The following is an 18,362-nucleotide window of genomic DNA, read 5'->3' on the forward strand; positions in this document are numbered from 1 at the left end:
CGTCGGTCGCGGTGGGCTCTGGCATGCGCTCCGCGCAGCGGGGAGATGGTGGGCTAGGCACTGGGTCCGGGATGATACTGGCGAGATCCCCCTCGGGACAGACGGTGAACGGGGATCTGTGTCTCGCCAGTGTCCACTCCACAAATGCGGTGAATTCCGCTCGAGGGCCATCTTCGGACGACGGCGCTCTGCACGCAGGGTTGAGGCTGGTGTCATAGAATGCGCGTCGTCTGGGTAGGTGGTGAGATGGGCAATCGCCAGAAAAAGTCTTGCATGAGCCTCGAGCGAGCGCTCCTCCTGCTCCAGCAGGAGGAGGAGGAATTTGGGGCGAGCGAGGGGATCCATAAGGGAACAATGGAAACAAAAAACACTTGGTAAAACCGGAAAACAAAACGGAGGGTAGACAAACGAAGGTTACTATTTTTGGTTGGGTCTTCTGTCACACTTACACTGTCTGAGGAATGATGGAGACAAGGAGTATAATAAGCAGTCTTTTTAATTCACGAAACACTGGGGTAATCCAACACAGAAGCGAGGAATGACACATGTACAGACGAAGTAGACCCAACAAACACAGAACGCAAAGGCATGGACTTAAATACTGGGGATAATTGGGGAAACACAAGTGCATGGGATCATAATCAAACTAAACGAGGACAGGAACATGACCAAACAAGGAAAAACAGGAACAGAAACAGGGGCAAAGCATGACACAGACAGTCCATGATCCTGACAACGTTATGTTTCTGTAAAAGTGATGCTGGAATCAACTATTACATTCAGTGAATGATTTACTAAAGTTTATTTGCTTAGACTTTCCTAGTCAGGCATTGCTAATGTGTAACCGATCGTACAAATTATACATCAGGTGTTATGCAATTTCTCTGTGCAAACAAACACAGGAATAAAGTGGGAAAAGCTGCACACAAGCTATCTTGGAATTCTCATGGCTGAGTTTGGACTCAAACAGGGCTTAATAACACAGCGGGGGTTTCAGCAGAGGGGGAGCGTCTCTCCCTCCACCGCCAGAAAAGCATCAAGGCAGAACTCTCTGCAGACCGAGAGGCATGCTGGGTAATTCCCGAGAGGCTTTTGTTGAGCAGCAGTCAGATGAGTTCTATAACAGGTTCTCAGGAGAAGGACACAGAAGAATCGGTTGCCCGCAGAGGATGTGGAGAAGCAGAGAAGTTTTGGAAAAGTCTCCTGCAGATGAGGAGGGAGAAAAATCAGCACCTCTTCATTCATTTGGATTCCTCCTTCACTCGGGCTCAAACTCCAACCTGTCTCACTCAACTCCAGCGAGCCAAAGAAAGAATCTCGCTTCTCTTTCTCACTCTTCACCCCTCCTCTCTCGCGCTCTCCTCTGCAGAGGCAATAAATCAAGCCCGTTCTCTCTCTCTCTTTCCCTCTCACTTTAGCAGATAACGCCGCACGGAGCTGCCAGCTCGGTGGAGTTGTCGACAGCATGGCCGTATCAGCAGAAAAGCACATAATACGGGAACATTATGTTCCATAATATGGTCCCCACAAATAAACTTTCCTCCCCAAGTTCAGTGCTCTCTAGAGTGGGGCGGCACAGGACACTGGGAAGGGGTGGCTGGGAGTCTTAAGCCCAACTTGGACAAGACTAAGTAGTTTTGTCAGATGAGGTCAGGTAAATTTGAGTTTCACAGACATGCATGGTGATTTTTATTCTGTCGGGATTTAACAGGAGCAAACTGTCTGTTGTTTTTCCGGCTAACGCTTTTCACTTAATTTGATCTTCATTGAATGCTGTAACTAATCCTGTCGGGTACATCTTCCTTATAGACAAAATTTTCTGGATAAAATGACAACAGTGCTGGCATCGCATCCAACATAAAAAGAAAACTAGAGAAGGAGGTTCATAATGGCCACTGTAGAAGTAATTTCTTCCCTTAATTATATACACAATATTATAATTAAATAATTACATCTAGGAATGTAACGATATCATCAATATCGTGATATCGCGATAGCAAAACTGTCTCAATATTATCGTAGTCACATGATGATATGAAACGATAGGTCTTCTGGGCAAAATGTGTAGTTTTTAAAATATATTTCAACTTCTTATTCTAACATAAATGTCTTTAAAGTTGTGTTTTGGGCCATTATGCTTTAGCACAGTATCTGTCAAATGAACTAAAACCGAAAGCACAATATGGCTTTAATCCCTTCATCAAGTCTGTTTACGCTGTGCATTTCAAAGCAAAGTGCACACTTTGTTCAGGCGATCAGCTAGTGAGCTGGTGTTTTCCGCACCTCAGAACGACTCCGTTCACAGTGAATGAATGCAGTCAACTCGTTTATTTCATGTGCTGCGAGTTTAGCGCGCGTTTGAGAACGCAACAGCCACCAGTTAGACTTCATTTTCGTGGCAGATGAATACAGTATTTCACTAGATTTGTAGTGAGACGAGTTTTTGTAAGACTGTTTTCACCGAAGCTGGAGTTTTCCTTCAAAATAAAAGCTCTACTGCCATTTCCGTCAAAATAAAAGCTTAAAAGTGCAGTATGAATTGCTGACAGCTAGCAGTTTAAATGCAGTCCAAATTTAAAATATCTCTTTCAAGTGTAGAAATTAGGAAAGAAATATTGTAATTTCCCTATAGTGTAAATCAAAACTGATATACCTATGAAATATTCATTTTCATTTGTTTGCCATACATCTGCTATAACACCCATATCCAGACAACAAATGCTCACACCTTGGTAAGATCTACAGAGATCCTAATGCTATCCGAATCAGTTTGTTAAAGGAATATTTCACCCAAAAATAAAAAAATAGCTGGAAACTGACTCTCAGGTCATTCAATATATGAGTTTGTTTAGAATGAGAGTTCAAACAGCTGATAAAAACATCTCAATAATCCACATTGTGAAGCGAAAAGACACATTTTTGGACTCTCATTCTTGCAGCACCAATTCACTGCAGATAATCCATTGGTGAGCAAGTGAATTAATGCTAAATTTCTCCAAATCTGTTCTGATGACGAAAAAAACAACAACAACTCACTACATCTTGGATAGTCTGAGGGTGAGTAAACTTACAGCAAATTTTCATTTTTGAGTGAACTATTCATTACAGAAATCCAACCTCAATAATTATAACTCAAACATTGTTTAGAAAATGAATCATATCTGGATAGTGCTTTAGGATCTTTTAGCACATTTCATTGCACACTAACCAACTAAACCAATGCCACCACTGCAGCTTCAAACTACTTTCTACAACTCCTAGATGATGTTTCGCACTTCACTGGATACTGATCCAATACTACTGCAAGGTGCATTAATTATAGATACACCCCTGACCACTCATAAACATTATTGTGACGAGTGGGGGCGGGGCCGAGAGCCGTGGGAACGGAGCGAGGCCGGTGGAGTAATTGCTAATGCGCGACACCTGCGCCACTCACCGTGTGCAGGTGTCGCGCATTAGCAATTACTCCACCGGCCTCGCTCCGTTCCCACGGCTCTCGGCCCCGCCCCTCTCATCACAATTATCAAAGAGCATCAGTAGGTTACCAGGAGATATCTTTAAAAATGGATCAATCAATTTTACAAAGTTTACAAAGGCACGCACCTTGCATGCACAATATCTTACACATTTTGTTATTATTTTTATTTTATTTTTTGTCTTTTATTGATTGTGATAGGATAGTTTAGAGTTGACAGGAAGCGAATTGGGAGAGAGAGACGGGGGTGGGATCGGGAAAGGTCCTTGAGCTTGGATTTGAACTCGGGACGCCTGTAGCGCAACAACACTAGGTCTATATGTCGGCACACTGCCCACAAGGCTATCAGCGCTAACATCTTACCAAAAATGTGAAAATTTTTAAAAAGAATCATCATCATTTGTTCCTAAAAATCAAGTAAATACATTTGCCATAAGTTTCATCATCATTTAACAAAAAAAGTCTTTCCGATTTACGATTTCATCAGGAGCTAGATCACAAACACTAAGATGCACAAAAGTTGCTAAAAGGGGTGCAAGCCTTATTATTTTTATAATGTTTTTAAAACATCTGTTTATAAGAAGGAGCTTGTTATGCAAATTGTGTGGTTATGCAAATGTTCATTAACATTTGTGCTTGTTAAGTGGGAGGCACATGTACTGAAAATCAGTAACCTGTGCTTTTATAAAATAAAATAACATAGCCGCAAGACAAACTCATGAGCATAAAGTCATTATTAAGAAACTTCTGTTGTTTTGTTCTTAGTCATTTACCTACAGCTCTGGTATTATATATTAATGGATAATTAACGTGTACCATACTTGTGAGTTATAAGTCAGTAGACAGACCGGTTTTCTGCTTTGGCTCTGCTTTAAAAAGAATTACCTTCATTACGTAAGAGATAGCCTAATGCACGGTCAGCAGGCCATTATCACGAATAAACCCAGAAAGGGTGATCAGGATCGCTTGTATCACTAATGAATTACCTTCATTACGTAAGAGATAGCCTAATGCACGGTCAGCAGGCCATTATCACGAATAAACCCAGAAAGGGTGATCAGGATCGCTTGTATCACACTGAAGGCGTTTATAATTCATAATCACACTCATTACATGGCTACTTATCAAATAAATACATAAAAGGACTTAAAATACAAATCTGAGTTACATTTTTATTATTGTACTTAACGCGGCCGCAGAGAATACATGCTACTCTATGTTACAGCTATTATAGTAGGTTTTACAGTGCTGCTATGAAACATTTGCAGTGGTGGAAAAGTCCAAATCAAGTATGAGTATTAAAATCTTTTATTATGGCCTTGTTCATGTAAACTCTGTTTTCACTTGTAAAACTTTCACCACTGTCTTGATGCATCATGGACCGGTTTCCGAAGCAGCCTAGGATATTCAGAAGTTTTTACACAGAAACAAATGCTAGAACAGTCTCCTTATATCAGATGGTCTGAAGAAGGAAGTCTTCAAGAAAAAGTGAAGACACCTGCTTCAGCTGTGGGTTGGGGGAGGATGAGAGAATTTATAATTCTGAAGCAGAACTCGTGGCTTTGCAAATTAAAGCTCGGCAGCAAGCCAATTCACACGGGGAGAGTGGAGGTCCTAATTATGAATTATAAAAATGTTTGCTAATTAGTCATTGCATGGCAATTTGTCCACAGCATGCGGAAATCAATTTGGTGCCATCGCCGAGGGCTTTACCTGACAGCGTGGCACACAACAAGACTTCAAAGCCGATGTCCGTTCGGAAAGGGCTACACCGGCCAAAACTAGAAAAGTAAAGAAAATTGGAACAAGATTCCAAATCACACAGGAGGAAAAAAAAGTAATAAGAGCGAAAAGCAGATATGAGCAGCGAGAATATTTTTTTAAGCAAGAGTGTTTTGTAAACAAGGATGTAAGATAAAGAAAACTGCACACATACAAAGCGACAGCAGGAGAGAAAGAGAAAGAGAGAAAGAAAAAAGACCAGAGCAAGCACATGTTCAGTCTAGCATTAGCAGCAGAGTTGTGTTCATCTTCATGTATTCATTTATGCTAAACACAAAGGGCAGGCTGAAGGGTGGTCAAGTCTTTGTTTATTAAAAAGCCATTAGAGATAGAGGAGGCACTGAAGCGCTCATTCATGCAGTGCCGACATTAGGTCCAGCTCAAGGGCACGTTTCTCTTCACGGGCCACAAGATCCATATTATCAGACAGCAGCCAGGCACTTGCAAGTAAGTTGAGAAACTGGCCTGGCTGTGAGGTAAAACAACAGGGGAAAAAGAAAAAAAACATTATAAATTACAAAAATAAAAAAGTGACCAAGTGTGTCATTCTCTAGCAGTCAGCAGTTTAAAAAGAAAAAAAAGCATTCCATTGATGTATGGTTTGTTAGGATATGACAATATTTGACTGAGAAACAACTATTTGAAACTCTGGAATCTGAGGGTGCAAAAAAGTCTAAATATTGAGAAAATCACTTTTAAAGTTGTCCAAATGAAGTTCTTAGCAATGCATATTACTAATCAAAAATGAAGTTTTGATGTATTTATGGTAGGAAATGTACAAAATATCTTCATGGAACATGATCTTTACTTAATATCCTAATGATTTTTGGCATAAAAGAAAAATCGATAATTTTGACAGATACAATGTATTGTTGACTATTGTTACAAATATACCCGTGTGACTTATGACTGGTTTTGTGGTCCGGGGTCACATACAAACACACACACACACACACACAAATGTACCTTTTTTTTGTTTTTGGAACTGATTGATTGTATAGGCCTCATTGATCTGAGCTTACGCACATTTAAACATTGCCAAAATTATCCACAAATAATGCTTTTTTCACTCAAAAACTGAGGTGCATAACCTCAGATCAATGAGGCCTATGACCAATCAGTTCCAAAAATATAGCGTAATTAGAGACTTTAAACCAATTTTTACTGGTAACACCAAATTAGGTAAACCATTTTCAGCACAGCACAAGGCTTTAAACTCAACCTGGTATCACAAATAAATACTATATTCATACTGTAAGCCATTAATAAAGGATTAACAGCATAAAACACAATAATTTTATTGCAAACAACAGCAGAGAACTTAAGGCCAATGTCATCTTTACTAGGCATGGGCCGGTATGAGATTTTGACGGTATGATAACCTTAAGCAAAAATATCACGGTTTCACGGTATTGTCGTTACAGCTCTAAAATGTGTTATTTTTAAATGACTGGGTAAAAAAAAATATATACATTTTTTGCGCTGAACACGATATATTTTGTTTTTGAGCGACATACAGAATATTAGGAACAGTAGAATTTTTATGTGTCTTTTTGTTCGCTCGGGCAGCCATGTTGCCGCTGAAGCCGGTTTATGCTGAGATAATTCATAACCCTTCATTTGAAGTGTGGTCCCGAAAAATCTTCGATTGAAGGGCTGTCTGGCCCTTCCCCTTACCCCTACCCCTCCAACCAAAAGAGAATTGAGACAGGAAAGGGGAAGGGCTAAGGGGTAGAATTGGGATTGGGCCTTAGTATGCTGATCCTAAAACACCGGCAGCCCGTCACAACCTTCCCTTGAACTAGCCTAGATCAGTTCACACACACTTATAATCTCTGTTAGCACTTTGTCTTCACACAGTTGAGATGTCAGATGACAAAAAAAAACACACTCTCTCTGAAATGTGAGTGATAGCACCTCTTAGCGCAAGACTTTCTTTGAAAAAAGAAGAAAAAAACATCTTATGTAATAGAAACACTATTGAACGCTGTCGAGCAATTACCGAACCTCCACAGACAACAAGCAGAATTGGGCCAAGATAATCAGCAAAGGACGAGGTAAACAAGAAGCTTTTCAGTAGTCAGTGCCAGTGATATGAAAACGGCTTTTCATCCTATAATAGACATGAAGCGGAAAGGCATTCTTTGCTATGATGCCCTTACAAGGGATGTGCAAAGTTACATATTTTCAGTCGTTGGGTTGCCAAAGTTACATATTTTCATATCCGCTGGACGTAAACAGCGTATGCTATTCTGTGTCAGCTGCGTCACGCGTATATGTTGTTTTCATTCAAATCAAAGCGCAAACAACGTAGGAAACAGATCCGGCGTGACGCAGCTGACACAGAACAGCATACGTGGTTTACGTCAAGCTGATATTCTCCAAAATGGCACCAGGGTGATGCGGAGGAGACGAATTGTTGAATAAAGTAGTTTTTTTCTTTTCTTTCGTGCACAAAAAGTATTCTCGTAGCTTCGCATAATTACGGTTGAACCCCTGATGTCACATGGATTATTTTACAGATCTCCTTGCTACGTTTCTGGTCTTGGGAACATTTCAGTTGCGTTGCTGTCTATGCAGGGTCAGACAGCTCTCAGATTCCATCAAAAATATCTTAATTTGTGTTCCGAAGACGAACGAAGGTCTTACGGGTTTGAAACGACATGAGGGTGAGTAATTAATGTCAGAATTTTTGGGTGAACTAACCCTTTAAGGAATCCTAGTATTTAGGCTGGTTTTAAGTTCGCTGGTCACGAATTAGACATTTATTAGTGGGTATTTACATGAGTCGTACAAAAATAGCTGGACAAAGCGCACTGGCATGAAACAGAATGCATCTTGTGACATTCTTAAAACTTAGATTATTTTTAGCCATGGCATTTTAGATAAATAAACTTTTGTATAAAAACTTACTGAACTGTTGTATAAAATCACATTTAAACTTGTGATATTCATGACAAAACAGCACTTGTGTCATATTGCTCTCGCAATATTCTCATATAGGGGCATTTTTGCCACAATATCTTGAATTTTAGGGCATAACTGCATTTATGGAGTTGTTACCCTGCATCCTATTTGTCAACACAGCCCTCTACGAACACCTTGGCAATTGAATCGCCATTGGCTAGTACATTTTTTTGTTTACTCGCCAGACTGATAAATATATACATACACATATACACACACATACACATACATACACACACACATATACACACACACACACACACACACAAAACTTATACTTAGCCTCCAACTCACACACTGGCGAGTAAAATTTGAGAATTTATTAGCAATTGGCTAATATTAGACATCATTTAGTCGCCAGAGTGAAGATTTAGTCGCATATGCGAGTGATTTACTCGCAATGTAGTGGGTTGCAACAGTCAACTGTATGAACTAAGATGACGTACAGGTCTGGGGGCGGGGCCAGTGCCTTAACTGCATTCAAATATTTTAATCGCGTAATTTTTTCATAACTAATTTAATTAACACGTTAAACTGACAGGACAGAACTGAGAGGATTTTATGGCACACACTTAAGCAGCATTTTTATTTGCGCTAAAAATATTTAAAATTAAAGAAAGGTATCTAATAGTCAACTTCACTAGTAGTCTAGTCAGCTGTAGGACAATTAGTCAACCATTGTGTCTCAACCCCTAGACCTAGAATATCTAATTGTGAATACAATTTGAAGATAAATTATACATAAAACAATGGAAGTAAAAATGCGGAAAGGACACAAACATAGAAATCAAACTTTCTTAGAGCCATTCGTCCGAAAGCATGGGTCTCTTGATTTCATGGTGGGCGGGCACTGATTCCACATTACCACATAACGGGCTTTGAGCAGCCTGTATTTAATCCACACTGATCTGATGGGATTAACACATCGAGGTCAGGCTGCTGCGATCAGGCCTGCCTCCAAGCGCTTTTTCTTACCGGCCCGGGAAAAACTGGCCTGTCAGAACCTCCGCTTTCTGCTCCAAGCAGATCTGGAGACCGCCAAGCCATCTGGCTCACTCTCCCAGAGCCAGAATCCGGGTTCACACGGAGAGCTGGAGGATTTTATAAGCTCTGAGCTACTGACCTCCAAACCACAAAGATCACACAACCGCTAACCACATCAGACTATAATTTGTGGACCGGCAAACCAATATGCACACACACTCTTAAGCAAAGGGCTAGACCTATAACAGTCGCAATGTGGCTTTCTAGTCCTCGTTGCCAAATATGGAGAACAACATCTTCAAGAACTGACTGTACTGAAGAACATCTTCATCCAATATCAAGCACTACTTGAGAGCTTCTGCTAATTTCTTTAGACCAATGGTGCTTTGTGCTCCACACATTTCTCACTATCATCTACTGTGCCATATTAACCACCAGAACTCTAAAGTACCTCGAGAAAACATGGAGTTGACTGAACCACACAAGGTGCGTTTACAAGTACTAATTTTCATCAGTCAGAATGAATACAATCTGATTTCAGATTCTAAAAACGCTCTTTTTATATGAACGTTTAACACTGCAATCTGATTCACATATTCGTTTACAAACAAAACTTTAAAAAAGCCATCGCAATTTCATCTCCGGAGCTACTACAAGTATTATTGTCACTTCTGCCTTGACGACTTATCTAAAAAGAAAGCTGACTGTTTCGTCCATTGACCAGTTTGTAAGACATGAGATGTAAATAAACATTTGCACATTCATATGACATAAATGGTATGTAAACATACGCATCCCAGCACTGTGCATTTGTGCAAGGTATTTTTAAAGGAATAGTTCACCTAAAAATAAAAATTAGGAAGAAAATGTATATTTAAATATGAGACTTCTATATAATATTGCTTTCTCCAGTGAAAAAGTTGTCTTGTCTGAATCAGGAGAGAAATATGCAAATATCAAGCACTGTTTACATGCAAAAACAGAAGCTACTTGTGGATTATTGTGATGCTTGATCAGCTCTCATTCTGAAGGCACCCATTCACTGCAGAGGATCCACTGGTGAACAAGTGATGCAATGCTAAATTTCATGAAGAAACAAACTCATCTATGGATGGCCAGAGGGTGACTAAATATTCAGCAACTCTTTTTTTTTTGTTGAACTATTCCTTTAATTAAATTGGGAAAATGGTCAGATTCAAGCGTTTACATGCTCAATTCTTGTTGCTCGCATTATTCCATGTTTTCACTACCCCTTTCAAGTTTTAGCCTGTATGATTACAGTCCATTTGCACACCTACAACCTTCAACCTACAGACAGTGAGTGTGATGATGACCTGTCCACTTATAGTGACTTCAGGTGCAAAAATCTACAGTGATCCAGGCTATGAGGTTTTAAAGAAAAACTGGAGCTCTAAAATCAAAGGTCTAAATAACATAGACTAAACAGAATTTAATTGTTCCATGACACCATGATGGGAGACTGTGGGGGTGTCCTGTACACCAAATATTGTTATTCACAATACAGAAGCCAGTTGTCCATTAGTAGGGCCTGCCATTTTAGAAATTACAGTAAATCTTCCATGAAAATACATTCCCTCTAATGTTCTAGTCACGCTTGGGGTATACTGTGCTGCCCATATCCATAAAGCTACAGTGTGGAAAATTATCTTGCCTGTTTGATTAGACACTGACACCGCTGAAGGAACAGGAAGAGATGGAGGGAGAGTGAAAGAGAGAGAGGCTGAAGAAATGAGTGTGGATATATACGAAATTAAAAGAAAAGACTGACAGCAGTACTGCAGGATTTTTCTGTGCCAGATTATTGGACTGAGACTCAAAATCTGCTGCAATATCTTTAAATAGACAGGACATGGGAAAAAAGTGACAGTAGGTGCACACAGCCCAGAATCCTCTCTCATCGCTCACAGAAAACAAAAAAACACACACGGGCAATTTCCCAGGAGAATACATACAGTATTTATAGATACACATACAGTGAGGTCCAAAAGTCGGAGGCCACTAACCAAAATTTCATATTCGATTAATGTCATATCTGAATTTTTTAAGTTGTCATAACACCTTTTTTCAAATATTTTCTCTTGTTTTCTAAATTGGATTTTCAACTAAGACATCCATTTCATCTATTTTTTTTTTATTTTTTATAATTAGATGACAGATCTTTCTCCCTCCATGATCTTGAATGCAAGTTCATAGAGGCCTAATATGATAATTAGCAAATTACTCTTTGCAGCTCACAACTGCATGCCAATATAAAGTACAATTTCATTTTCCCCCTAAATAATCACAATAAATGTCTAGTATAACAGGAACATGACAACGTGGTCTGGTACCCTATCGGCACCTTGTCATTTCAAGTTAATTGTGTCTGCTTGATCACTGCGCCAGGCCTCCTAACCAGGCTGCCCCCCAACTGGGATTCTATCTTCATCTATGATGGCTAGAAATGAGAAATCACGTCAAATAGATTACTTAAAGAGACAATTCAACCATAAATGAGAATTCTGTTATGAAAGCAACATAATAGCCTCACACAGTAGCAGAAGAGTCAAACAGAAAACTTTCATGATTATTTTTGGAGCCTGACAGCCAGTGGTCATCTTCAACTTTGATGTATAAAAAAAAGGCAAACTGGATTTTTTTTCGAATATTGAAAAGTCATTTTTTTGGAAAGAGTTAAAAGAAAGCATACATTTTAAGTAAGAACATGCATTATATTTGCAAATAGTTTTTTTGTTTTTTTACTTCATTATACTGTTAAATGTACCGTATTGACCCGAATATAAGACAATGTTTTTTTCTTGGAAATACATCTGAAAAAACGCGGTCGTCTTATATTCAGGGTCTAGACTTTGACATGTCAATAATACACCCACAACAATAGGTGGCGCCAAATACGCATAAAACGAGTGTGCCATGAAATACGTAATGTAATGCGTGTTGTAAAGATCGCGAGTAAAAACAAAAGAAAAAGAAAACCTTACAGCTGCACGAGTCGTGACTGTCACGTTACCCTGATGGGACCAAACTCCCTTTGTGATTTGAAGACTACAGAAAGATTTAACTTCTACTGTTAATAAGATTTTGGAAGGCTACTATTAGATGGATAGCCTAAATGTCCTAATTCAGATGGGCTACCAGTTTTTTGTTTTTTTATGGTATATCAAAAAGTGCATATTTTTTAAATGTGATTGTTGGTACATTTGAACAGTTTTTACCATACTTTCAAAACAAAAATTAAAATAGGAAAAATATGCAATATGAAAATAATTGAAGACAAAATGTGTTTTACTGAGAAAAAACAAGATTTGGTTTTTAAAAAGCCTTTTTCCAAAAGGTACATCTGGAAAAAGGGGGGTCGTCTTATAATCAGGGTCGTCTTATATTCGGGCCAATATGGTAATCTTTAGCAAATCTCAAAATGAATATACATTTTTCATACTGTGCACTATAATGTTGCCTAATGATTCCTAAATTCAATTTAAAGTAATTTTTAAGTGCTTCATTGTTCATTTAAACAAAATAGAATGTTAATATCAGCTATCAGCCATAACATAAAAATGATTATCAGCTATTTATCTATTTTCATACTGTGCACTATAATGTTGCCTAATGATTCCTAAATTCACTTTTGGCATTTAAAGTAATTTTTAAGTGCTTCATTGTTCATTTAAACAAAATAGAATGTTAATATCAGCTATCAGCCATAACATAAAAATGATTATCAGCTATTTATCTAACAGAATCATTGCATCTCTAGTTCTGAACAACATAAGGGCGAGGAGATGATGAATTTTCTTTAAGGGGCGTCAAACAGACAGCAGCCCCCTTTCACCGATTCTTACTGAGCATATCGGCCAAAGAGCAGACGCAGACCCTTCATTAAACAGATTACATCCTGTCTAGAGCAGCGGGGCCACAGACTGGTAGTCCACCATTGGGGTGGGTAAAACACAACCGCTGGTGGCTGACTGCACACCCACTCGCTGTGGGAAACATTCTCACACCTCACACCCACACGAGACGTCACTCTCCTCTGGTCTCCATTCACTGGTCTATCAGAAACCCCTGTGCTTCATGCCTGAGAGCAACACACACCACTCGCCAGATGGCTTCCTGACTGAAACCGGTGCCTCAATGAGAATGTGGTGATACACATCTCGTTAAGCAATTAAAATGCCCCCATCGCTCTCATGTCCGCCAGGTCCCCGGGGAAGCAGCATGGCATGAATTCGATTTGGAAAATGTGACTCTAGAAATCCCAACAATCATAATAAGACCTATGTGTAATTAAAAGCTTGTCCTTCGCCACATTAATGGCCACGAAGAGGGGAGCGGGCATCGCTTCCAAAGTCTCAGGAGCCGAGAGAGATTTAAATGTAAACAAGCCCGTTAAACATGTCTAACAAGCACGAGATTGGCACAGCTGTCAGATGGCTTCCTGCCTGTTGCTGGGAATGGCGCTGGCTTCCATGAACTGAAACTCACTGGACTCACAACAGGTGTTAAACTCTGTGCTGTGACCGCCCAACGTGCACCTAATCTCACGAATAAGCAATTAAGACTGAAGAGGGTAAGGGTGAAGTACACATCTTAAAATCGTTCAGAAAAAAAAACAAGTAGTGATCAACCAATATGGATTTTTTTTGATGACCAGTACTGATATTTTAGAGAGCAGGATAGCTGATGGCCAATATAAAGCTGATATAATATATGATATCACACCATTTAATTTGAAGACCAAACAGAAAAACAGTCAGTCCAGTAAATTAAAAATCCTAATAACTTCCAATATACAGCAGCCTTGGCGATGTATCGGTCTACCACAAAAAAAAGCATTTCACCACCATTCTAAATGTGAAGTAAACTTTCAAATTAATTGTCAACATCATGACAACACCTATAATAATTAGGGCTTCAGTCTGCAAGTAAAATGATAGCAGATGCAACCGAACAACAAAGTGTGATTCACAAACAAATGACCCTTATGAACGGTTCTTTTTTAATGAATTACTCACAAAAATGTAAATTAAGAAGTTCCACATACTTGCTGATCTTCTGACAATAACAACGCACAAAATTACCATTAAAATGAACGCACATCCCTGTGAAATGTTCAATGACGAAAAAAACTGTTATTACGAACAACAATCTATAACGTGCAGTCTGGTAATCTGGCAACTAACAAAGTTTTTTTTTTAACTTGTAGGCCAGATATACAAGCATAAAATATGACAGTTCACAATAATATTTGGTTGTATTAAAAACACAAGTCTAAAAACACAACCATAGCGAGACAAACAGCCCAGCAGTCCTCAGCAGCTCAAAATCTCCACAAGAGATTTCACGGGTCATAAATAGTGCCGCTTTTCTCAGCCTCCCTATGTGACCACCATCCCGGCTCAATTGCCTTTTGTAAAATTTTTATTCATCCTTTTAATTTTCCTAAAGCACCCAAATTCTAAGAATTTTTACAGATAAAAAAATCTCCCTACAGCTTCAAGACATAGCAATGAACAAAGTTTCAATTCACCCTACATTGGCCCTTTGAAATCACTGTAACTAATGTAAAAAGAGCACTTGAACAAAGCAGCATATCAAATCTGAATTATCTACGCACAGTATTTCCCCATCTAATTATCAGAATAATGCAGATATTAAAAATGCGAAATGACAAAACTCCTCTCACCTCTTTTACCGCTGACCCTGTGCTAATTTCACAGACAAAACGAACATGTACACATGCGTGATGAATTAGGGGAGAATAGCACTGGTGTGGTCTGTCTGCCTTTATCACAGGAGAGATTAATCAAGGAGAGGAATGTGCATCCATATCAGTGCTGCATTCCTAAGGTCGCCAAAAGCAACAAGAGTAATGGCATCGCTGTGATACGAGGGATGTTTTACACTCGAGGGGATGTTGGAACTAGACTGTGTTCTTTCAGGAAGAGGAGTCGGGCTGGTGATTATTTGCTAAATCTGATCTGATGTATTTGACTTTGCAGACCTTAGATAATTTAATCTACAAAATCCTATTAAAAACTAAAACAGTCTACGTACATGGCTCTGAGATGGATTTCACATCACTGCAAAAGTAAGCGTAATACATTCCACAAACTGTAACCTATGCCCACTAGCTGTGGGTCTAAATGCTTTTATGAGACCACCATATATCCATTCGGGAAAGGTAATTAAGCCATTTCTTAACCAAAATACAAAACAAGATGACACTGACTACCAGTGGCCGCTGGCCGGTTATTCCTGACATGACTGCTTTGGAGTGTCCTGATGTGGTGAGTCCTGTAACCACTATCCTGGCAGCCAGTGTTCACTACAGTGTTTACAAGGGGCTGTTTTACAACACAGTAATTTTCCACCTCCATCACTGGAGAAAACAAAAACATGCAAAATCGAATGACACAAACACAACCAGTTCTGTTTTCCACCTGAAATCGAAGGACAGGCACCATGAGAGCTTTACCTTACAAAACTTTAACATGGTAAACAAAACATAGTTTTGTCCAAAATGCATTACATTAGTATGAGCCAATAGTAATTTCTAATGCTTTCTTAATCTGTTTGAATGAAGTTAGCTCAAGTAACAGTATCTTTTCTGAATTTTTACATGTAGTAAAATACTATGGTATAGGCCTACGATGGTTTCCATGTTCATTTTTTGAAAGGTTGCCATCCAGTTTCATGTAACCACAGAAATCCAACTAGACTCAACATCACTGGGCTTTTCACACTTGAAATCGTTAACCCTTTTGTCAGTTTTAACCCCAAGAAAACTTAATCCTGGGTTATCTTGTTTCATGTTTCACATTGTTCATACCATACCCTGAGTGGTCAGGTTTCCGATTTATCACTCTGTACACTTACAACCTATGGTTTAACGCTCTTTGCATATGTATGATGTCAATGACACTGGTTTGAGGTGGGAAAACAGCACGTGGCCTGTTTTAAAAAACGCTTGCCCACCGTTCAAATGTCACCAAGTAGATCTACTGTGCTTGTGTATAGTCTGCTAAAACATATGATACTTTTTCAGTAGTCGCGCCACCATCACTGTTCAGCATTTTAACCCTTTCTCGTAAGACACTTAAAGGGATAGAAAAGAAAAGAAAAATAACAACTTTTTTTCAACAATTTGTCTCCTCCGTGTCACATGGATTATTTTACTGATTTCCTTGCTACGTTTCTGAACCTTGATTGTGGTAATTGCATTGCTGCCTATGGAGGGTCAGAGAGCTCTCAGAATTCATCAAAAATATCTTAATTTGTGTTCCGAAGATGAACAGAGGTCTTACGGGTTTAGAACGACATGAGAGTGAGTAATTAATGACAGAATTTTCATTTTTGGGTGAACTAACCCTTTAAACAGCGCTTGAAAGTTTACGCGACATACATAGCCTATGTAAGTGCGTGAATATTTAAAGGCAGGGTAAGTGATTTCTGGTAGCCAATGTTGATATTTGAAATCACCAAAACAAACACACCCCTACCCCAAAAGGGTATTGCCCCTATTTTGATAGCTCCGCCCCACATATACGTACGCAACCCAGGCAACGATTAGTTCTGTGAAACAAAGCAAAGTTTACGTTGTAGCATCGCGTGTCAGGGTTAATCTAGGGTTAAAAGCAGTGCTAACCTTCTTTACAATGTGAACCGTTTAACCCAGGGTTAAAACTGGCCTTTACCCAAAGTTTTAAAAGAGGTTAACCCAAGAGTAGTATGAAAAGCCAATGTAACCAGTGAATTTATGCATAATTATTACTGTATAGTTTTGTATACCGCAGATGAGGGCAAGTGTTATTCTGTACTCGCTAAAGTTCTTCTACACACTGGCTGTGCCTCAAATCCCTTTGAGACAGTATTTTGTGACTGCACACGCCTATGATGTCCCAAACGTTTTTGGTAGAGAGCTCAAGGGGTTTTGAGATACAGCCAACACTTCAGACAAAACAATTCTACACAAGCATCACCTTTGGTTTTTCATGCTGTTCTCCTTTTTGTTCAAAACCCCCGGTACGCAGTTGGTCAGTTCGGTCCAGTCCGCGTGTAAGCCACAACTCCATCCGGTGGAGAACCGAGAGAAGAGCCAGGTCTCTTTCCTATTGGGTCGGTAACAGGTACACTTCTTCTGTCCCGGTCTACAGTCGCACGGAACCTCCAGCCTGACGTTCTGGACCAGGTGCCTCCCGAACGTGGTGCCTCCGGTCTTCTGGATGTGGAGGAACACGATCACATCATCCCCTTTGATTTCAAAATCCACAGTCCGCTCCAGATCCCTGATGGGGAAATAGAATTTCTTCACGTAATGTGGATCAGGAGTCGGGAAGAGATCCGCATCGTCTTCCAGCATGTACCCGTGCGGAGAGCCGAAGTTCATCATCCCCGGAGCCACGTACTGATACAAAATCAGCATGAACAGAACCGAGCCGACAACGATGAACAGAAATTTACTGCTCCTCTCAACCATGTTCCTTCCAGTGAGGAGGTTCATGTGTTACCATTTCCCGGTTGACTGTTTTTTAGGGTGTCTCCATATATAAACACACGGCAGTCAGAGCATCGCGCGCGGAAAGTGAATCGTCAGACACACTGGATCAGGATGGAAACGGTCGGACTCATTGCATCAGAAGTGTTGCAGTATACGATCCACGATCTCCCTCCTTCCACCACTGTATGACACGGTGTGTTTAAAGTCCTCTACACATCGCTCTGAAGCTCATCCAGCAGCGTGCACAGCGACACCCACTTTCCCAACACACGCGCGCGCTCCACTCTCTCAAACACAAACGAGCACAATGTTTTGTTTCTAGTGAACGTCCGCGACTCCTTTTGCATTATGATATTTCTCTAAACTCAGCGGCGTTTTTTCCCATGAAGCAAAGCAGCCAGTGCCTCCTCAAAAAAAACAAATAGAAATAAATAAATAAAAAGGAGAAACAATCGACAATAAAACATAAAATAAAATAAAAACACAATAAAAATTAAAATTATAAATTATAAAAACAAAAATTCGAAAAGGTGCATCATGAATCTGCCTGAATGCCTCAAACTAGTTACTAAAAATCTCCCACATCTCACTATTACCTCTTTTAGTTGCGTCCAAATAGAAATGAATCTT

At 39.6% G+C, this 18,362-nt stretch overlaps 1 protein-coding gene across 1 annotated transcript in view; it reads right to left on the minus strand.

The window, feature by feature from the left end:
* hs6st1a (heparan sulfate 6-O-sulfotransferase 1a) overlaps positions 1-18,002 on the minus strand; it is a 145,568-nt gene extending 127,566 nt beyond the window's left edge. The window contains exon 1 of the mRNA XM_016537177.1: positions 17,215-18,002. Coding sequence (XP_016392663.1) covers positions 17,215-17,735 — 521 coding nt within the window. The 5' untranslated portion in view covers positions 17,736-18,002. The remainder of the gene's footprint in view (positions 1-17,214) is intronic.
* Between the last annotated feature and the right edge of the window lie 360 nt (positions 18,003-18,362).

The sequence above is a fragment of the Sinocyclocheilus rhinocerous genome, unplaced genomic scaffold, assembly GCF_001515625.1.
Source record: "Sinocyclocheilus rhinocerous isolate Xijiao unplaced genomic scaffold, SAMN03320098_v1.1 scaffold427, whole genome shotgun sequence".
Taxonomy (NCBI): domain Eukaryota; kingdom Metazoa; phylum Chordata; class Actinopteri; order Cypriniformes; family Cyprinidae; genus Sinocyclocheilus; species Sinocyclocheilus rhinocerous.